Genomic DNA, 23,434 nt, shown 5'->3' with positions numbered 1-23,434 from the left:
GCTATATTATTTTGAGATGGAGCGGTGGTCGGCTTTTACTTTAGAACCTCTTCTTCGTTGCCGCACTTGCAAGTACCGTTCTCTTAAAAAGAAGGTTTAGGTTAGAAGGAATTTTAATTCATACAAATAGGAATGCATGCACAAATTGATCCATAGGAAATTTTTTCAGGATGTTTGAATCAAATTTTTTCTATGTTTTCTCTCTATAACATATAGGAAAGGAAAATTTCGTTTGTTTTTTTCTATATGTCATTCCTACGAACCGAATGGATTTCATTGGAATCATTTTTTTAAGAATCAAATTATTTGTTTTCGTCCTGCAAAACGAATAGACATTTAGATTTTTTTTTCAACTCAAAGAGTTATATTTGTAAAGTGACCCTGATGGACACCATATAGATTCAGCCAAATGGGATCCATATATGTATGATAACCATCTGTCACCATGTATTGCATTTGCCCACGAGTTGTCACCTTTTAATATAACAATTAGCCAACCGAGAAGAGCATAAGTTAGACAAAGACGAACAGGATCGCCTGTCAATCCCGTCATACGCATGTCAAAGGCTCCAAGGCATTAAACAACGCGTACCCCGGTGACTCAAATCAAGAATGAATTAACCTATCCCAGTATCCCATGTGGATATGAAGAAGATAATTAGATATTTACTTTATAAACAAATCTATGTGCAACGGCATGGGAAATCAAGTTAGGCATAGAAAATATGGGCCACAACTTTTGATCTTAAAATTCATGTTAGCAGGAAATTAAAAAAAATATAAATGTACTAGAGAACGATTTCACTTATTTAATTGGATAGAGTTGTTCTATCCGAACTCAATAAGGGGTGATTGTTTGTCTTTTAAAGAAAAAAATCAAACATTATATTTACAAACGAGAAATAATTTTTAATAAAATATTTATATATATGTTCTTATTAATCTAAAATTATGGCTGAAAAATAAATTCCGATTAAAAAAACCTTAAAATCAACTCCAAAGTTAAGGTTAAAAATTTAAATTTTGGTTTATAAATATAAGCAAAAACGAAAAAATAGGAGGAATGATGGTAAAGAGAAACCAGACAAACAATAGTAAAGAGAAAAAAAGGAAAAATAGAAGGATAGCTTGGGTGAGGACCCAAAAGCTACTCCATATGTTCTAATATATATATTGTAAGTGCTTTTTGGTGCATATTAATTATTTAACCATGACAAATCTTCTAAAAATAATTAACATCTGTAATACTAAATTAACACCGTCAAAATATAAATCAACCTTAAAAATGAGGGCATATATCTATGATGGTAGCCCATATTGAGCAACGAGCAGCATATTGAGCAACGAGCAGCATATAGTTTACAATGGTTCAAGTGTTCAACCCGGGTTAAGTCAACGGTTGTGTTGGCTCAAATACTCCCTCTGAATCCCCCAAAAAATACTCCCTCTCATTTGCTTTAATTTGACACCGCTAAACTTTTGCAAGGTCCGTTCGTTGAAATACCATCATCTCGATGCTTGATTCTTGTTGATTTCTCTGTCCAGGCTTGCCTGACAGCGGGAGAGGATGAGTGCTTCCCTGGGCGCCATGGGGTCGCTTCTCAGGAAGCTCCATGTAGCAGAATACCAGGTGACAGAGTCAGCGAAGGAGGGGATCGGGCTCCTGAAACAAGATCTGGAAGTCGTAAACGCCGCCATGGTGGATCTTTCCGAGACGGAGACTTGCACCACGATGGCCAGGCACTGGATGAACCAGGTTCGTGACCTATCGTACGACATCGAGGACTACATCGACAATACGATGCCCTCCTCCTCCTCCTCCTCCTACTCTGATTCAAGTGCAGATCTGGAACCAGTCGACCCCGGTCGAATCGAGGAGTTTCGTGTTTCCGTGAGGGAGGCCCGGGAGCGGCACCAGATCTATGAGCTCGGCCGTTGCACTTGCACACCGCCGAGATGTGGATTTGTATCCCCCGAGCAACGCCGCGCCGCCCCAGCGCCGGACTGGAAGGGGACAAGCCTCGTCGGCATCGGCAAATCCAAGATCGAACTGCTGAACATGCTCAGCGACGAAGCCGAGCCCAAGCTCAAGGTGGTTTCCATTCTTGGAGTGGGAGGTGTTGGCAAGACTGCGCTGGCCAAACAGGTGTTCCGCGAGCTTGGGGGCCGATTCGGGTGTCGAGCTTTTGTGCAGGCGTCGAGGATGCCTGATACGAAAAGGATTCTTCGAGGCATACTCTCCCAAGTTCGACGCCATGGTCAACTACCGGCTGATTGCTGCACAGTGCAAGTCCTTATTGACGAAATTCGTCAACATATCCAGCATAAGAGGTACGCAAAGTTTTCATTGTTTTCAGTAAATGGTTTATAGTTTATACTCCAATTTTAGTTGCGAAGCGTCCTAAATGGGTGGTTTTGAACGCTTCCTGTTTTGCCCAGGTAAAGCGGGTGGCCAACCAACGCCTAACAGGCATATATATATATATATATATATATATATATATATATATATACACACACACGCGATGGTGCTACGCAGCGTGTCATAGAAGTGCTGTGTAGCGCGTTACACAACGATCAACCAACCAACCTTCATGTCATACCACCCCTCTCCCAGCATGTCATAGATGTTTATTACGATACGTTGTGAAGTTAAAATTTAACTAATGATAACGTGAAAGGAATGTGTGCGTATACTAGTTGAGAAGTTAAAAATTAACCGATGACCACCACAACTTTCAGTGACCATGAAGGTTTACAGAATTAAAAATTAACTAACGATAACGTGAAAGGGATGCGTTCGTTTACTGATTCATTTGTAGCCGTTTGATGTATAGTTAAATTTTAACTATCATCCAGAATGTATGCGTGATGTTGCTACCTTGGAGATTGACCTAGTTATTGCAATGTTATACCTGTTGAGTTAAAAAAATAACTTGTCGATGGTCGTGACAAAAATACTTTTATCAATGCTTAACATCTGTTTGAGTTAAAAAAATAACTAACACATATGTCACTCGGCACCAAATCAACAATTACATGGCTCAGTAGGTGATAAGTTAAAAATTTATTGTTGTGTAAGGTAGTTATCTGTTATCTACAGTCAATGATGACCAAAACCTTGTCAGCATGTTTGAGTTAAAAAATAACTCATACATGCCCCATGCCGTGTTTGATTATAAATATAACTGGAAAACATCAAGTAAGTAGAAAAACTCATAATATGATAAACCATTACTTATCACGTCACATAAAACAAAAGTTTATCACCCTATCAGTAATAGTAAAAATATATATATTCATCTTGCATAACAAAAGACACGTAAACCTAATTGTTACTGTGCACACATGCAATATGCTGATGGGTTTAGATATTGCTTCCAGATGTTTATGACACATTAGACATTCCACAGAAGACACACGGTATATTCAGTTTAATTTTTGTTTGTAGCTATTATGCCGAATGATCGTCTACCGCATAAATTCGGAACTTTTCAATCTCTGGGTGTAGCGGCACGACCTGGTTGTACTGGCTGAATATTAACTGGTGGAGTATCGTTGAGCGGACAATCGTTCAGTCGGCCTGCAACGTGAAAAACATGATTATGATTTTGGATAATCGTGGTGCATATGATAAATAGGGAGCCGATATGGTTTAATATTCAGAGGTATATAGTCAGTTAAATTTTAACTGAAGATACTCAATAGTTAAAATAAACATAGAGATATATCAATTAAAATTTAACTGAACATTGTTACCATGAACCCATGTTATAGCAAACAAAATCATCTGGAGAAAAATGTTGCTTACATCGACAACCGCAGCATCGTCGGCCGACGACGCACATCGTCTCTTTTTGGGCCTTCCTTGCGCTGCTACGTCACCCGCCATTGATGAGGTTTGTCCACCGCTGGCTTGGGTCAGGGGGAGCATGACCTCACACTCGTTTTGGGAGTCTGAGAACCTAATATTCTTCGTGTTTCACGGAATTTTTCCGGAGACCTCCATGATCGGGCTTGTGTACTGCGTAAGATGCAGTTAGCGATAAACCCTAGGTATTATGGACAGAACGATATGTGTAATGTATTGTGAATATGATGATGCTTAGACTTACCTGCTGGATGCCTGAGATTGAGGAGAAAAAGATCGACGGGAAAGCATTGCGCCGTCGTCGGAGATCGCTTCAAGAACAAATGTTGCGAGAAAAATGGGGGAGTCATTCTCAAACAACGAAAAAATGGGAATGGAACATGGCGGGAAAGGCATGCACGATGATAACCGCATTGGTTTTGGGAATTTGAGAACCTAATCTTCTTCACCTTTGAAGGCATTTTTCCGAGACCTCCATGATCGGGCTTGTGTGCTGTGTAAGATGCAATTAGTGATAAACCCTAGGTATTACGAACGGGACGATATTTGTACTGTATTGTGAATACGATGATGCTTGGACTTACCTGCTGGCCGCCTGAGATTGAGGAGAAAAAGATCGCCGGGAAAGCGCTCGGCCGTCGCCGCAGATCACTTCAAGAACAAACGCTGCAAGAAAAATAAGAAAGTCGTTCTCACATAACGGAAAAATAAAAAATGAATAGGCCAGGAAAGGCATGCACGGCGATAACCACACTAGTTTTGATGTGCCAACCAGAAGAAGATTCGCTGCCACGATTCACGGTAACTGACATATCAAAACAGCTATATTTTAATACCCTAGGATGTTGCTGAGTTAACTTTAACTCATACTCAGCTTGCAGGATGCACATAAGAGTTAAAAATTAACCAGACACAAACGAAAAATGTTACATGATGTTTGTGTGGCAGTTAAAATTTAACTGTATGTTCTAGTTAGATGATGCGCTTCTGCTTACTGTCTGTGTGTTCTTCCGTAAATTTTTAGCTGCACTTAACGTGAATGTTTGCGTTGAAAAATAAGAAGTTAAAAATTAACTCAAGTTGGTTTAGGCTATTGGTGTGTTCGATGGTTGGTGTGTTTCAGTAAAATTTTAACTCAAATCGATATATGTGGTATGTTGTTCAAAAAATTAAAATTTAACTGGGGCTGTGGAGGTGGGGGAACGATGGACAGTGTGTGGGGTCAGGGATACTGATGTTGTATCACACGCTGTTTATTACGTAACGCTCATAGCGTTGTATATTAGTTCTCTATATATGTTGTCATACATTATGTAGTCGTTAAAAAAGTTGCTGACTGTCCGACCAAGATTCTGTGAAAACTTGACACTAAAAACCCTGAGTAGTGATGTTGAGTTCATGAATGGATGCATTGGAGACGTTTGCAAACCTCTTAATAGTACGGTGCTCCTATGACTCAAATTCAAAAATAGAATATCTCGCATCTCCATTGATTTGAGTCCTTAAGGCGTTTAAATATTTGTTCATGCAAACCTTTTTGGACTTCAAGCATGTTTATCTACATCACAACTTCATTAGCATACAAGAGCTTTAATAGCATTGACATTGATCATCCAAAACCAGGTTAGGGGCTAAGTGCACTTTCAAAAATATGCTGCTAACAAAATATTTCTAGAACACTAGATACTCATTCCTATTTATCAAAGATTTGTCTATGATATTACCGTTAGAGATTTGACTATTTGGGTGTCTAACAATAGTGGTCTAGAGACATGATCAATCTTACCATTAGCACAACTATACATGATGCTGAACACGAAGTTCATTGTTTTGGTATTATTGATGGTGTTCTAACAGAGTGATTAAAAATTATGATTGAATTTTGATTCTAAAGGTATACATCGCATATTTGTATAAACTTTATGATTAAAATATTTATATATTTATCTCTGTATAAAGTCTAATATATATAAAGTGTTTGTCTCCTTTCTAATTGGAAAGATATTTTCTAAAATATGGAAATTCTATAATTAGTAAGGTAATTTCTAATTTTGATATGGAAGGTCTGCATAAAGAGGGGTGGAGACCAAACTACGCAATTCGTTCTTATGAAAATGGTTTTAGCCGTCGGATTTGAAGAACGATGAACTAAGAATATAGAATAAATAAAACATGTCTGTGCACTGTAGTACAGATACGGTAATTATCCTATTTCTAACTACCGCAATATCTATGGTGCATGCCTTTATTTGGCCTCTAATATAGAGGACGATCAACATTTCAACCAATCCTTGTTTTGAGTATATGGCTAACGAAGAGATCGTTCGTACTTACATGACGTAAATATGAATTTAAGTGATCATATTAAACAATTTTGTTAAATTAAATATATGATTTTGTAGTTCAATGTTTCCACCATTAATTACGGGCTTCCGATCAATACATGCATGTTTCTGTCCATATATTTATGTTTTTGATTTTTTATATTTTCAATACCATTTTCATTTCTATTCTACCGTTTCCGAGAAAAAAAATGGTCACGAAAATGGTTCAAAGTGTTTCCGACCATTTGCATGCGTATGTGTAGACTAGTTTGCCACTATGCTCTTAGGTAAAACACTCCCACTCAAGTTGCTAATATGCTACCGCAATATAATGCCTTAAAAACTGACTTCTAGATAATAACCTAGGCACAAAGCTAATGAATAATTACGAAGATAACCTGCTGAGAAGAACAAAGTGTTTTCTCGTAAAATCCACATTACTCATGTAACCATAACGGCCAACACGAAGCCACTGCTCCTAACAAGACATGAGATCTCATATCTTTAAAAACTAACCAGACATGAGACACTGAGGATGCGTGTGGTTCATGGACAAGGTGAGTTTGGTGGTATCCATCCTGGATTATAGGATGGGTTGATTTTATTTTTATGTTTGGTTGGATGGATAGGTTGGACCTATTTTTTGTGGTGAGAGGGATGAGATGGGATGAGTTGGACCTGTTTTTTGTTTAGTTAAAGAGATGAGATGTGATAAATGTTACCTCTCATATACAAGATAAAATACTAAATACTAGGATTAATATATGAATAATTTAAAATAATTGGATGTATATTTATACAAGTAATATATTTTAAATAAATTTAACAAATAAAATGGATACCCCTACCGTTTTAGTGGGATGGGTTGGACCTGGATCTAAGAGAAATAGTTCTCTCCTGGGTTCAACCAATCTCACTCATCCACCAACCAAACAGAGTCAGGCATGGGTTAGCTCTATCCCAACTCATTCTATCCATGGAACCAAACACATCCTCTCTTGAGAGGTGGACATAGCTGAATCTACTTGGATAACAGACCATAAGTGGCCCAGTTCTTTCCAGCGGATTGGATGAACTAGTTCATTGATTGTTGTGACCACACTTTCTGAAGTGCTAAATGTTATTTTTTATAAAAAAAACATTGTATATATGAATTTCTTAACAAAATCAAATAAATTTAGTTTTTAAAGTTATAAAATTAATACTTAATTAATCATGTACTAATTATCCATAGCTTGTTTTCGTTGTGATCAATTCAGACGGCACCACTGAAACGAGCAACTCTTGAATGAGCAAGGTAGTATTGAAAATCCTTAATTAATACAACACCCAACCGTAAGTACCAAAAAAAATATTGGCTTTTAATGGGGCCTCGAGGGCCTGTTTGGGGTGCTTGTCCCAGCTACAATTTTTTCCAAAAACTATTTCTGCCAGAAACTGCCCCAAACAGTCTAAAGCTTCTGAGAATCTGTAGTTTCATATTCTAGAAAATGAACTAAGAATCCAGAAGCTGGAGAAATTAGGTTTAGGAGCTTTTCCAGATTCTTAGAATCTGTCTACCAAACAGTTGCTTATCAGAATCTAAACTTTTTGGCCCTTAGTTTCCAGATAAGCTTATTTAAATTAAGAACACCATGATGTACTCTGTAGGTACATGGTGAGATTTCACCGAGGACTCCCCGTTTGGTGGTGAGGCTCTAATGAAATTCATCTTGCTCCTATGTTAGCACAATATTAGTGATGTGGGGTAATAGGTTATTCCACACTGCTAATTTTGAGCCAACCAGATCCCTTCTCCAAGAAAAGTTGGGGCAGATGCCTTTCTGTTTACAATGCAAAGCTCTTCACTTCCAACTCATGAATTCAAACCCCTTGGCTTTGGGGCGCATTGGCACATTATGTTACACTTAGCAAAATGATATTTCTTCCTTCTGCCATCACTCTGCCAGTAAAACCTAAACAACAAGTAGTCAAATTTCTTAAGAACTACTCTTGGTATGGCATCACTGTGCTAGTAAGGTCTCGTTCCTTCTCTCATATATCTGACTCAGATTTTCTTTTTTTTTTATGAGCACGCTTCTTGAAGTGTTAAGAAAACCCTAAGTATTGAATTAATCAGTGTGAGTCATCCTCCAAGAGAGAAGTTTTCTTTTACCAGCCGCTAAGCCCCTTCTCAAACCATTCCATCATTCCTTTCCATTCCGCATTTCGTAATTTCTTGTAATGTATAGGAAGGTCAAGATACCAGACAAGAAATTCTCCCGCCGTACATCCTAAGAGTCTTGTATACTCAGTGGCGTAGCTAGAGTCAAATGAAGGGGGAGCCCTGCTTCAATTCATGTATAAGAGTATATAAAATCGTCAGGCAATGTTATAGTAAGTATTGATGTTTTTAGGCAATTTTTCGTGTCAACGGTCCATTAGGAGTGACAGCTGATGAGGGAAAAAATTAGTGATTCGAAATGCTTATCAAAATATGAGGAGTACGTCAAGGTGACATCATTACATCAAGATCACAATCACCTTATCTCTTGGCTTCTACTTATGCTTATAAGAATTTAAATTTTTAACCTTAAATTTGGAGTTGGTTTTAGGGTTTTATCACTGTGGTTTATTTTTCAATCTTGTTTTGAGATCACTAAGAATAGAAATATAAAAAGTTTTAATCCCAAATTATTTTTCATTTGCAAATATACCGTCTGACTTTTTTTTTCATAAAAAAGACAAATAATCACCCCCAATATATAACCGGTATTAGCAAAATTTATCATATAAGTTACCAGTACCAATTTCATCAATAACCTGGAACAAGAGGGGAATAAAAATGTCTTCAAAAATCTAAACAATTGGCTGTAGTTTTGTTTAAAGCAAATGCCGGATTTTTATCCATTATCCAAAAAACAAACAATAAGAAGAAAAAAAATCGCCAGCTTCAATATTAATTCAGTTCTCCAAAGTCTCAATTCAAATTTCAAACCCTAACATTACAATCTGGGAAAGAAAGCACTAGAAAAGGGCATAATCACATAATCTATACCTATCGAGAGGCATAATCACCTAACCTAAACCTTATCTACCAGATTTTAGGGTTTTTCATCATAGTTTATTTTTCACCATTTACTTTTATCTCGCTAAGAACGCGTGTATAAGCGTATTATTTATAAATTATTTTTCATTTTACAAATATGTCATTTCGCTTTCTCTCTCAGAAAGCTAAATAATCACCACCGATATCATCTTCCTTGTTAAAACTATTCAAAAGCAATGTACTGTGTTTCTTGACCCATCGATCTGGAAACTTTTCCGACTACGGGTTGTAGCGATCCGATGGTATTGGAGTTGGAGATGAACTGGTCGGGTGAGGTTAAAAAAATAGGTTAGTTTAGGCATTTCTCATGTCTATTTCGCACTAGATAAAAAAGGAGTCGAAATTCCAGTTGTCTAGAACTAAACACGTCATTTCTTGGTGTCATAAACCATATTTTCTTGAAAAATATTTTTTCTATGTGGTCCCTAGCATTTGCCTTGGATGAATTAAGCTAGACCTTTTCTGGTCAGTTTGGATACTCTAGTGATCATATTGCTAGTACGGGCCCTCTACTTGTTTATGCTTATTTGAAATTTTATATTTAGAATTTTGGGTTTTTCATTGTTTTATTTTATTATGACATCTAAGAGTAGAAGTATAAATATATTTTTCATTGCTAAGTTATGTGCCCCTCATCTTATAAGCCATATAGCATATTGCATGTGCGTTCCAATGAGATTTTATTAAAAAAATATCATTAACATGTTATTAAAATAGAACTGATAAAAGTGATTTCATATATAAGTCTTAGTTATTTTTCCATTCAAAAAATAAAAGAGAGTTGGTGGTTGGATAGTTGGCAGATTCACTACTACTGCCTCTTTACAGAAGTATAGATATAGATATAGATAAAAAATAAAAGAGCAACCAAGCAGCCCTGTTCCTGGCTTGCCCTGTCAATTAGTTTGGGCACTTGGCAGGAACAATAGGGCTTGCGGCTACCCTAAACATTCTGTATAAAATATATTTTGAGATGTAATTGAAACAAAAAAAATATATCTTGAAGTGACAGTTTCTTCTATGAAATTGGAACCGAATGCAATTAAAAAATATTTTTGAAAATTCTAAACTTAAGGCAAACACTATAAAATTATGTCATCTTATGCATATAAACATATATTCAAAATTAGGGAAATATTTTAATTAACAAATAAGAAATCAATATTTTAATTGAATGAATTTATTTTTGCACTATATTTTGAATTTTGTAACACAAAACAAGGAAACAACATAACCATCCTTATTAGAAGCCAATAATTGACATCAATTATGTTTCAACAGTAATAAATGATTCTTACCACTCATGAGGTAAGATAAATATTAGCTACTGAATGAATGTGAAATGGATGGTCCATAATAACTTGGGTGTTCTATAGAAAGATCCTAAGTGGTATCAGCTAGAAGTTCTTATTTGAAAGTACATACTGTCAGCAAAGACTTGTTAGCAGTTACCAATGGCCTTAGAGTAGAATACTCTCTTCATCCCAAATTGATTATCATATAAGGGTTGAGTACAAAGACTAAGAATCTATTTAATCAATATTGAAAAAACCAGAGAGTCACAAACCCCAAGCTACATGTATACATGCAAAATCAAAATTTATAAATTACATCAAAGTTGATTGGATAGACACATGTAAGTATTTAATGTGTGTGGATCGAAGGGTTGTTCGTATTACTATTAATGTATAATAGATTTTCTTTTATATGATGATCAATTTATAATTTCTCTTTTTTTTATATGATGATTAATTTAGAATGGAGGGAGTATATGATATGACATATACACAAGAAAGTTATACTATTTTTTAATTCAATTGGCAGGTATTTCATTCTTATTGATGATTTATGGGAAACATCTTCTTGGGATATTGTTAGCAGTGCTTTTCCCAAGGGTGAATGTTGTTGTAGAGTATTAACGACGACAAATATCGAGGAAGTAGCTCTAGAATGTTGTGATTATCAATATGACGATATTTATAAGATGAAGCCTCTTAGCAGAGATGACTCTGCAAACTTGTTCTTTAGCAGTGTGTTTGGCTCTGAACATAATTGTTCTGAAGAGTTGAAGAATGTTTCATATGAAATTGTCAGAAACTGTGGTGGACTGCCACTTGGAATCATGAGTATAGCCAGATTTTTAGCGAATGAAGTGGAGACATTAGAGCTATGGCAACACGTGAAGAAACTTCTATCTTTCAGTACGGCAACAAGTCACACTTCAGAAGACATGCTAAGAAATATAGTCTGCCTTTGCTACAAAAGTCTTCCCCGTCATTTGAAGACCTGTCTTCAATATCTTACAATGTATCCAGAGGGGTGCATAATCTGGAAGGCTGATTTGGTGAAACAATGGACTGCTGAAGGTTTTATCAGGGAAACAGAAGGGGAGGACACCAACGCAGTAGCAGATAGCTATTTTGATGAGCTTGTCAGCAGAGGAATAGTGCAACCTAATCGCAAAACCTACAGTGACGAGGTGTTGTCTTGTACAGTTCATCACATGGTATTTGATGTTATCAAGGGCATATCCATAGAAGAGAACTTCACCACTGCATTGGACTATTCTCAATCTATTACAAAGCTTCCTTTCAAGGTCCGTCGATTGTCTCTCCATGTCAGCAATACCAAATATGCAACAAAACCGTCGAACATATCACTATCACAAGCTCGGTCACTAAACTTTTACGGACTAGCTGGGTGCCTGCCATCGACTTTGGAGTTCAAGCAGCTTAGAGTTCTAATACTTCAACTTTGGGGTGATCAAGAGGAGTTTGATCTAAGAGGAATTTTTAGATTGCTTCAACTGAGATATGTGCAGGTTACAACTGATATGATTGTTAAGCTACCAGCCAACATACAGAGACTGCAATATTTGGAAACACTGCAACTAAATGCAAGAGTAGAAAATGTTCCGTCGGATATTGTTCATCTTCCAAAATTGTTGCACTTCCGTCTTCGCGATGTGACACTGCCTGACAACATTGGCTGCATGGTGTCTCTATGCACGCTAGAGTCATTAGACCTCAGCAATAATTCTGAACAAAACGTGTGGGGTCTTGGAGAGATGACGAACCTGCAAGATCTTCATCTCAACTGCTCTGAACTGTCTGACTGCCTGAAGAGAAATCTGACTGCTCTAGCTTCTTCTCTGGGTAAATTTGGTAAACTAAGAACTCTTGTTCTGGCTCCTTCTTCAGGCACAAGCATGTACATGGATTGCTCAAGAGTCGTGTCCTCTCCACCCCTCTCTCTTCAGAGACTTGAGTTGTTACCTCCCATTTGTATCTTTTCCAGACTGCCCGAATGGATCGGACAGTTAAAGAAACTCCGCATTCTGAAAATTGTTGTTAGAGAACTGCTGAGCTCTGATGTTCATAGCCTCGCAATGTTACAGGAGCTCAATGTTCTCTCGTTGGATGTCCAGCAATCCCTTGAAGAAACAATTGTCTTTAATCACAAGGCATTCCCTGTTCTCAGGTATTTCAAATTCAGATGTGCTGTGGTGCGTCTTGCCTTTCAGGCGGAAGCAATGCCAAATCTCCAGAAGCTCAAGATAGAATTCAAAGCCCACAGTGGGGAACAGTATGGTGATATGCTTGCTGGCATTGAGCACTTGTTGAACCTCCAAGAGATCATTGGAAGAATTGGAGCAGCTGCTGATGCAGAGGAATCTGACAAGACAGCCACAGAGTCTGCGTTAAGTGATGCCACTAAGAAGCTTTCAAGCATTCCTAGATTCAACATACGATGGATTCATTGGGTTGAAGAAGAGTAAGGGCTTCCCCTTTCATCCAATAACTGATTTTGAATCTTTGAAAAAAATTAGCCCTTTGGATAATACCAATAGGTATTAGAACTTGAAACATACCAAAATTTCATATCACCAAAAATTTAGGAACTTTCCATATTATAATTACTAGTCATCAACCATACATTCACATAAATAATTGATATTAAGTTTATGTAATTAAAATTATGTACAAACTGGAAATTTTATGTAAAACAATTATTGAAACTTGTTAAATTTTCCAGCATTCCATGAGACTGGTTCGCTTATTGAACCTAGAATTTTAGTTGCTATATCATATGTAGGTTTATTTCTAAAATACATTTAGATCTATTATACTGATGTAGTTTCAAGCCCTGCAAAATATAGCTTTCACAGAAAATGTGGTGGATTCTTTTCACCTAGTACAAATAAACTTTATCTAACTATTAATTCTAATTTTTTTATATATCTTTTAATAGTAATTCTAATAGCTAAACTACCCGTATTACCATCGATATAAGAATCTCGACCGTCGATTTAAAGTTTTATTAACAGTAGAAAAAATATTCTACTATCAATAGTTATAGTGATAGTATAAATAGATCCGATGTATTGGATTAGAAAACTAAATGATCTAGATTAGTTCTACTACCAGTAGAGAGCATCGTAGAACACCTATAATTCTAATCTCGGAAAAAATCAATTTCATTTATCAGATTAGTAGTTCAAAAAAAATTTTGAAGGAAAACTCTGTTATATGAGGAGAGGATAGATAATGACAGTGTAAAACAAAACTTTATCATATAAGGTTTTTCTCTTGATACCTCCGGCTTTAATTGAATTTGTTGGGTTGCTAGTGTCAGAGTTTTCCCGATTTTGGATCTGCCAGGAAGATCTTCATCTTCAGGTAATTTACTTCAGTCCCCAGTATTTTCTTATATAAACATAACTATTGTGCAAATGAGGTCAACATGATAAGCAAACAATCCTGTCTTCTGTCTTTCTGGATATTTTTCCTCGAGTGTTTATTTTCGTTTCGGAAATCTGATTTTCGTGTAAAAAATACTACATATGTCATGGTAAGGCGACACATTAGAGTCGCGGTTGTACAGTCATGGGTTGGTGGGTGCGTGGCTCCACTTAGCTTCACTCAAAACCTAGTGCCAGAATTATGCACATGTGAATACTCTTCAATCGAATTTTAGTGAGGTACAAGGATTTATCAATGGGTCTTCATCTCTTTACCATGGGTGTGTGAACGTGGTGTATGTATGCACATGCATCTTGAATGTAATCCATGTAATCGAAAAACGAGAATTCGTGGCAATTGATGTGGGTATTCACTGGAACAATAATATTAGGTTATGATATATTAACACACATTTATCTTATTAGATAAAAATCTATTACACGGGACTAATTTAGCAAAACTACATGTACTTTCATAAAATTATCACAAAATTATATATTTATTGTTAAATTTATTTTGAACTGTTGATTTGACGACTCTTTCTTTACAAAATTACATATTTAGAGTCTGCACCCCAAGCATAATTGCCCTTACAGAACTTTCATAATGCAGCTCAAAATTATAGTTCTGTGGTTGTTATGCTATATTATTTGTAATTTTAAAGAACATTATTGCTTTAAATATGATCTATTGAGATCATATAGTTATCAAATTTAATTTTCTAGTGGAGATGAGCTAAATAATGCAAATATTTTCAGACATTGAGATCATGTGTTATGAGGACTCGCCGAGTTCTCACGGGCCAAGTGCGGATGTTTCACTGAGATCCCAGGTACTGTAACTAACTCATATGCATTTCTGCCGCAATGCTTCCAAAAATCTCCAATGGAAATATCATCTTCTTTTTACATGTGGACAATATAGATTCTATGTTACTAGTGTGGTCTACAATGAATATAATCATTAATTTGAAAGAGGCGGAAGGGTTGTAAATTTGTGTTCAGCATTTACATCACAGACTAATTTGCTCATGAGGAATACGAGATGCTTCCTGAATTCAAACAACATTTAAACTACACTTCGAACTATACATAATATTGACTCGAATAAATTTCTTCCAGAAACACTACTGAAAGCTGTCAGCACCTTATCTCTAATACCGAACATTTTCTCAGCCAGCTAGCCCATCCACGTGGCACGATCACACCAGCAGCTTTTTACCTGGTGTTTTCTTCTTTTTTTTTTCTGGATGGCAGGCAGCCACATGGGAGGGGCTTGATCAACCGAAGGCACCGGGAGAAATCCCGATGGATCCGTTGCCGCCACGGCCAATCAGCGCTCGGCGCTGCGCCGAGACCGAGGTGAGCGCATTTACCCTACTCTCTCTTCTCACAGGCTCTGCCGCAAATTTAATACGGCCTGCGTTCAGCTGCAGCTCACCAGCTAGCGTATGTGCGCTTTTTTTTTTCTATTTTTCTTAGGCCATGTTGAGAGCATCTCTAAAAAATGAAAATTTTGACTCTCTAAATTGAAATTTAGCAATTCATTTTAATTTCGGCAACTCAAATTTTAAGAGTATATCCAAGATACTCTCCATCCCCACTCCAAATCCTGGCAAGGGTAGGATGACAAGAAGGTCTCATACACGTGGGACCCACGGATAGTAATTTTGGTAATGGAGGAATGAGTTGCTATATTTGGTCATAGAGAACTTAAGTTTTGCCATTCAAATGACATGGCAAGTAAAATACTCACTCTCTTAGAGGACATTTTTTTTGCAAAATTACTAAATTTAACTATGATAAGTGAGATGATCGTTCCCTTGGAGATGCTCTTAGTTCCAAAAAGTTTTTCCAAAAACATCACTACAAATCTTTAAATATCTGAATGAAACATTAAATATAGATAAAACAAAAAAACTAATTGCATAGTTATGGGAGAAATTGTGAGACGAATCTTTTGAGCCTAATTAGTCCATGATTAGCCATAAGTGCTACAGTAACCAACATGTGCTGATGACAGCTTAATTAGGCTCAAAAGATTTATCTCCTAGTTCGCAGGCGAGCTGTGAAATTTGTTTTTTCATTCGTGTCCGAAAACCCCTTCCAACATCTATTTAAACATCTGACGTGACATTTCTTTCAAAAATTTTTGCCATCTAAACTAGGCGTAAGCAGAACATAAACGATATATTTATAAGTAAAAAGTAATTTCGCTGAGGCCGGCCTCTACCGCTGCCCTTGACCTGTCACCGGCGAGGCCCAACCGCCGCCGCCCCTAATGCGCTGACCTGAGATCTCCGCGGGGATGCAACGGCCGCAAGACATCCGCCGCTATCGGTCGATTTGCCGCCGGCCATCTCCGCCCCAGCCACCGCCCCCGACACGCCACCCCTGACCCGTCGCCGAGGCCTGCCCTTCGCCGTCGTTCGATAGCCGGATGAGAGATCAAGATAAAGATGGATCGAGAGAGGGAAAAGATAAAAGAGAGATAGGTGACAGTGAATGGACTTTAAAAAAGAGAGAAAAATTTTGGTGGTTATTTTACAAACGGTTTCTATATTTTTATCTAATCATGAAATAATCTTTGAAGACTACTATTTCAATTTTAGTGACTCATTTTTCACATTTCAATAAATAGCTAAATAAATAAATAAAACACATTTTCATTACGTTTACTTTCTCGCCCCACTGAAATTAAAAATATATATAAATTTGATGTTATTAATTATTCTACCCAATAGTTAGAATTATGCATTTATAATTACAGTCACTATAAAATAAACTTGTCAGTCTATAATTACACGCGGCAAAGCCAGGCGACGGCCGCGCCGCCACCGAGATGGGCCACCCGACAGCTGGGAGAGAGATGGGGATCGAGAGAGGGAAGAGATAAAGAAAGAGGTCAGACAATGAATGTAGGAGAAAAACAGGAGAGAAAAATTTCGGTGGTTAATTTGCAGAACAATTTCTATATTTCTACCCAATCATGAAATAATCTTTAAAGACTATTATTTCAATTTTAGTGTCTCATTTTCCACATTTCAATAAATAGCTAAATAAATAAAACATTTCCATTTCGTTTACTTTCTCACCCCACTGAAATTAAATATATATATATATATATATGTGTTTGCTGTTATTTATTATTTGAAGACTATTATTTCAATTTTAGTGTCACATTTTCCACATTTCAATAAATAGACAAATAAATAAAAACACATTTTCATTAGTTTTACTTTCTCACCCCACTAAAATTTAAAAATATACAAATTTACTACTATTTATTATTCTATGCATTTATAATTACAATAAAAAAATAAACTGGCTAATCTATAATTACGCACGGCTTTGCCGTGCGACCTTTCTAGTGACATACTATATGTTTGTATATACGTGGCAAAAATGATAAACAGATAAATCCCATTTCAGTATCCGCTAATCTCCAGGATGAACTCTGCGCAGATAGATCGCTCCAATGTCGTGACATGATACGTTTTCAGTTCCTCTCGTCAAAAAATGTTAATGTTTTCCTCACCTTAATCATCGATGGCTACAGCGAAGTAAATTTGCATTATGTATACCCAGGAAAAAACACAGTAAATCAAAATTAGTGAATAGAATACCCGTTATTGTCATCTCAGATGTGTTTTATTTCAGTAAGACTAATGATAGTGCATATGGATGTAGTGGCATCTGTGACTATTAATTTAATAAATAACATGTTCACAATTAATTAAATATCAACCCGTGTTTCTGATAGTAACACTATACATTTGTAACAACTGTATTGAAAGCTCCTTACATTTCGTTCTGGAATTAAATAGAACACATCATCTGCCTTCCCTTTTGCACCTTTTTTACGTGGATTTTTTTACCAAGTATCTTTAAGGTACCAAAAATTTTACTAACTCTGCACTGAAAAATATGGTACGTTAAGATATTTTTCAAGAACATTAAAGAAACTCTTTTTACATACTGTATGAATATACTAATAAAACGCTCCCCATAAGAGAACTTGAATAAATTATGTCGATCATGTCCTACCATGGTAGCGGACCATGGACGATTCTACGGATTTTATATTTTATTTTCAAAAATATAATGGATGCTATATATGTTGCAATAATGTGCAGTTTTACTAGTGAGTGCCAGTGACTTCATTCGCAGGTGGAAATACATATCGAAGGAATTCCTCGGATGGAATTAGCAGATACCTTACGCCCCTTAAGCCTTCCAATCTACGGTCGTCGTAGAGAAGGGGGTTCGTCTGGTACGTATCACTATGATCTTCCCGTGTGGTGTCATGGCAGATATATACACGAGTGCAGAAAGCCTGATCACTGCCACCTCGTCTTTTTATTTCTGTCTATACTTATAAGACAAAATTAAAATTTTTAATCTTAAAAGAGTTGATTTTGGAGTTTTTCACTGAAGTTTATTTTTAAGATGTAGTTTTTATATCACTAAGAATACACGTATAAAAATTTTATTCATAAATTATTTATCATTTGCAAATATATCATTTGACTTTTTCATAAAAAAGCCGAACAATCACCCCTTACCCAGTCCTTAACCACATACCATGTAGATACCTAAGATTTGAAAAAACAATTTGGTAGTTGGTGATATATAATATTACAATTCGTGTTGCAAAATTTCAAATTCAAATTCATTATTCTTCAATTTCAAATCATAGATCAAACTCATATTCAAACATTTCCAAGATGCAATTGTGGATGTCAACTAGTGTTAATTCATATGTCAGGTTTTGTTAAATTCATAGAAATAGAACTCTAGTGCCTCAACAGTAACGTCAGTTATGTTTGCATTTCACAATTAACATAAAACTACAACTTTATGTAATACAGGAAAGATCTACTTGCCCAATTTCTTATCCATAAGAGGGCCTTTAGGTTGAAAAATTACAGACTTATATCAGAATAATATAAAACTGCAATATGTAGAAAATATATAAAAGTAATTTACAACTATGTACAATAAAAAATATCAGACTGTTGTGAGGTTCAACCAAAAATAGGGAGATGCATTGTCAAAATTGGCACTTAAGAACTTGTGGAAACTCGTTGAATGCTCCAAAACTTTTACTCAATATGTTCTACTTGAATCTATGTTTTTCACACCGACATGTCAGTCGTATTGGTTGACCCTCCATTGACGCTGTTTTTTTTATATTGGGGAAATGACCGTATTGCCAATGGCTTTTACACTAGGTGGTGTTTAGTTGGTGAAAATTTTTTTTGGATGTCACATCAAACGTTTGACCGGATGTCGGAAGGGGTTTTTGAACACGAATAAAAAAACGAATTTCATGGCTAGCCTGTAAACCGCGAGACGAATCTTTTGAACCTAATTAATCCGTAACACTTATGACTAATCATGGACTAATTAGGCTCACAAGATTCGTCTTATGATTTCTCTGATAACTGTGTAATTAGTTTTTTGTTTTATATATGTTTAATGCTCTATTTATGTGTCTAAAGATTTGATGTGATGTTTCTTGGGTGAAATTTTTTGGATCTAGACAAGGCCTACTCTCTCCGTCCCAAAATAAATCAAACTTTTGACCATCTGTGTCCAGCGTTTGACTATCCGTCTTATTTAAAAAAAATTTAAGAAATTGAAAAAAATTAGTCACACGTAAAATATTATTCATAATTTATCATCTAATAAAAAAATATTAATTGTAAAAAAAATTTAAATAAGATGAAGAGTGAAATATTGTAGGTAAAAAGTGATAGATTGTTTTATTCTGGAACAGAGAGAGTACGTTAGAAGCCTCATTAGCAGACTGTGGACCTAAAACAGCCAAAAAAATGCATCCTACCTTCCGAAAAATAATATTGTAGGTGTACTGACAAAAACAATCCTATAGAAAAAAGATTACAAAAAAATACAGTTTGCTTTCAGTTTCCTTATAGCAAAGTAATCACACGGAAAAAAATCCACTTATAAATGCGTTTGTGAAATAAGAAATTTTATAAAAAATATATTGACAGTTCCATTTTAGTTATATTCTTTTTCTAATGCTAATAAAAGATAAGAAAACTTCTTCTTTTTTCTTTGTAAAGTTGGATATTGGCAAGACAATTTAATAGATTTTCTCTTCAGCGGGCATTTCCATATGGGATTTATTGTTATATAACAATCAGCTTATATAAAAACAAGTATTCTTTATTATTTACAAATAAATCAAAAGAGGAGTCTTATCAAACTAACCAACCCCATAAGATTGGAAATAAAGATAAAGTGGACCTAGCGAGGACAGCGGCGAGGTCAGCACGGGCGAGGAATCACTGATGGGGACGAGAGATGGGAGGATGCTGGTTGTACCAAGGAAATGCTGGAGAGAGCGTAGTGTTAATCCGTGGATTTTAGGGCTATCTCTCTTATTCCGTATTTCTTTTTTTTTACGAGCAGTCATGAGTTAAAGCAGTCATGAGTTAAAGATAATTTGTAGCACTTAAATTTCGCTCATACTATTTTACCCTTAACCACAAAACTGGTTATTTTTACCAACAACAGTCAAAACCAAAAAAGAAAAAAAAACACCAAATGACGTGACAATAGAATTCCTAGCTAGAGTCTAAATCTGAACAACGATGAAACGATAACGATGGATGTTGTCTTTTTTTTTAATCTGGTTATAAACTATTATGGACAAAACAATACAACATCATCTTTAGTAGGAGGAATATTGTCATTGGAATAGTGAGAAGATACACTAACAACTTCAAGATAAAGATGAAAAAGAAGAGAAACAGTTATACCATAAAATTTATATATCTTTCATTAAAAGAATAATAAAGAATCCATCATGTTGATATATGGACATATGAATTAGTATGTTAATTAGAATATCGGCCATATAAATTTGATACAATTAGGTTGAAAAAGATCACAATAAAATATGAAAGCATATATGATTATGTCAAAAATAATTCTATAACAAGATGTTTTTTCGCGTAATTTGTGCAAACCACCAGGCTAGTTATACATAACTATGTGCACTTTCAATATGATTTTGCTGAGGCCATGGATTTACCACTTATCTGTCTGTGGGCGAGAGCGGAAAGAAGAGTCACTCTATTTTGTTAGTTAACTATGTTCCATTTTTTGAAAATACGGTTTTATCCAAGCGATGTCATATTGCCAGCCAAAATAACTGTCAACAAAAAGAACCGCACCCAAAAAAAGCGGAAAAAACACCAAGCAGGATGGACACCTTGTAAGAAGCTTTCCTTTTCGGTGAGAATAAAGAAACAGAAGCCACAATATACAGTATATTTAAATTTTAAAACTAACTCAACCAGACTTTGGTGTGGCAAAAAGCTTAAACTCTAAAGTATATTTCACTTTTAAAGTTGAAAAATTAAAAGAAAAAAACAACAATTAAAACAGAATCAAACATGAATGCAACGCACATACAGCCCATATTTTTGCTTTCGCATGTTTATATGCTAAAATTTGAATTTTCAACCTTTAATTTAAAGTAGATTTTTGAATTTTCTCATCGTAGTTTATTTTCCATCCTTAGCTTTTAATCACAGATAACACGTATATAAAGTGTTATTCATAAATTTTTTTTTTATTTATAAATATACAGTTTGATTTTTTTCAACCACCCTAATAACAACGTCAGGACAACTGGGCAACATATCCCCAAGCCCCGACCCCAAAGTTGATTGAGTGGTATCCAATACAATTTGTCATTGTGCTTCCCTTTTTTTAAGAAAAAATTTCTCACGTGGTTTGACTAATATACACTTGGTGGGACCCACAAGAAGAATACGGATACACCTGTGGCCGTGGGCGAGCGGTGCCAAGGTTTGGCGAGTGGGACTCTTCCTCGCGTGCGTCGGCTGCAGGCTACACGCAGATCTTCAACAGGGCGAGGGAAGAGAAGAAGAGCCTGAAGGAGCCGTCGGGGCCCGGCCTGGCAGAGGAACCGTCGGGGCCCGGCAAGGAAGCCACCCATGGGAAAGGCTCCAAGGCGAGTCACTCCGCTAAATCAGTACGTATGCAGAACAAATGACTGATTCTTGTACTGCTTCTGATGTCATTTCATCAGCCTTGCGTTCTAGTACTACTTTTTTTCTTACCCCATCGTCCTTTTTGTCCTTTCGTCATTGCAGAAATGGTCCTGCTTTCGGTGGTGTAATAAATAGAGATGCACGTACTGATGTTGCTATCTATCTATGGACTGTAGATTTCAGAGGGAGGGGATTTTTTTTTCCCCCTGTGATTCGCCGGTTCAGCTGTGAAACTGCATTTGGCCATAGCTTTTTAATTTTTTTTTCTATTTTTGGAGGTGAAGATATGTAGTGTAGCTCATGCTTGCTAAGGGCCTTCACATTGCAGTGATGTGTCAAGTGGTTTTGTTTAGCCACATCAGCACAACACCTCTAACTCAGCACGAAGGGCGTCCTTGCAAAGCTCCACGTGTCCCCTGCAAGAATGAGTTCCTTCACAATGCATGTCAGTGTGCATCAGAAGACGACGAGCATCCACGCATTGGGGGAGAGGGCGTGGCCCGGCCGACGCATGTGGTGGAGATGGAGGATCTCCCGCCACCGCAGTCCCCTCGAGCTGCCTTTGGCCAGCCCCGCCCACGCTAGATCCGACCGCCGCTGCCCCGAGCCACCCCCTGTCACCTACTGTGAGCTCCATCTGCCATCGTCCCCTCGAGTCGCCGTCGCTCGGCCTCACTCCGCTGCCTCCTATCGTCTGCTGCGAGTTCCATTGGCCGTTGGTCCTTGCTTAGCTGCTGTTTGGTCGAGCCGCCTGAGAGGAAAAGAACTTTCACGGGAGAAGAGAGAGGGGAGAGGATGAGTTACATGCAGAATAAGTGGGACCCACTTGAAGCCATTTGCAATGAAATTACTGTGGAAGAAGGAAAGTCTTCTTTGTTTTGTTTTTGTCCTAGGTGGCGTGCTAGAGCCACTGACGTGGATGGCCTGGCTGCACTAAGCATTACATTGTTTGGTTCAGTCTGTACTGCATTACTTCCCTTCGTTCTACAGTGCAAGGGGCATTGTGTATAGGAAAATTAGCGTTTGAAAGATCTGACTATTAATTGAGCTACGAATGTGTTCACTGTTACGTATGTACTATCACTATATTGCATTTTTGTTTCTAAATATTTTTATATTATGTTAATTTTGTAGTTGTTTATAATATATAAAAGAGATCAATGGTCAAAGTAAAAAGTTAGAGACCGTGTAAAATGCTACCGTGTAACAGATAGAGTAATTGTTACATGCTAGCATGACAGGTAAAAACGATTATGTATCGTCTGATTCTTGTTCTCTTGTCATTTGTCTCATAACATCACAAATCCCTTGAGGACTCCCTACCGGTGTTTCTCTTTAGTGCTGGGGATTGGGTTA

The 23,434-nt window shown here is 36.6% G+C and overlaps 1 protein-coding gene across 4 annotated transcripts; it reads left to right on the top strand.

Annotated features, from left to right (window-relative positions):
* Positions 1-1,328: 1,328 nt before the first annotated feature.
* Positions 1,329-23,151, top strand: LOC102720282 (disease resistance protein RGA5-like). 4 transcript variants are annotated; one of them, XM_040528687.1, is made up of 9 exons: positions 1,329-2,331; positions 11,108-13,057; positions 13,913-13,962; positions 14,784-14,857; positions 15,282-15,386; positions 16,818-16,928; positions 18,195-18,297; positions 21,833-22,059; positions 22,181-23,151. In XM_040528687.1, the coding sequence occupies exons 1-9, from the start codon at positions 1,568-1,570 to the stop codon at positions 22,211-22,213; spliced, it is 3,417 nt and encodes a 1,138-aa protein (XP_040384621.1). In that variant the 5' UTR covers positions 1,329-1,567; the 3' UTR covers positions 22,214-23,151. The 4 variants fall into 4 exon arrangements, with proteins under 4 accessions (XP_040384621.1, XP_040384620.1, XP_015698039.1 ...); XM_040528686.1 differs by having other exon boundaries at positions 21,830-22,059; XM_015842553.2 differs by lacking the exon at positions 16,818-16,928 and having other exon boundaries at positions 21,830-22,059.
* The last annotated feature ends 283 nt before the right edge of the window (positions 23,152-23,434 follow it).

This window comes from Oryza brachyantha, chromosome 11 (assembly GCF_000231095.2).
Source record: "Oryza brachyantha chromosome 11, ObraRS2, whole genome shotgun sequence".
Lineage (NCBI taxonomy): Eukaryota > Viridiplantae > Streptophyta > Magnoliopsida > Poales > Poaceae > Oryza > Oryza brachyantha.
Note: the sequence above shows the minus strand (reverse complement) of the source record. Positions and strands in the feature narration are given on the sequence as shown.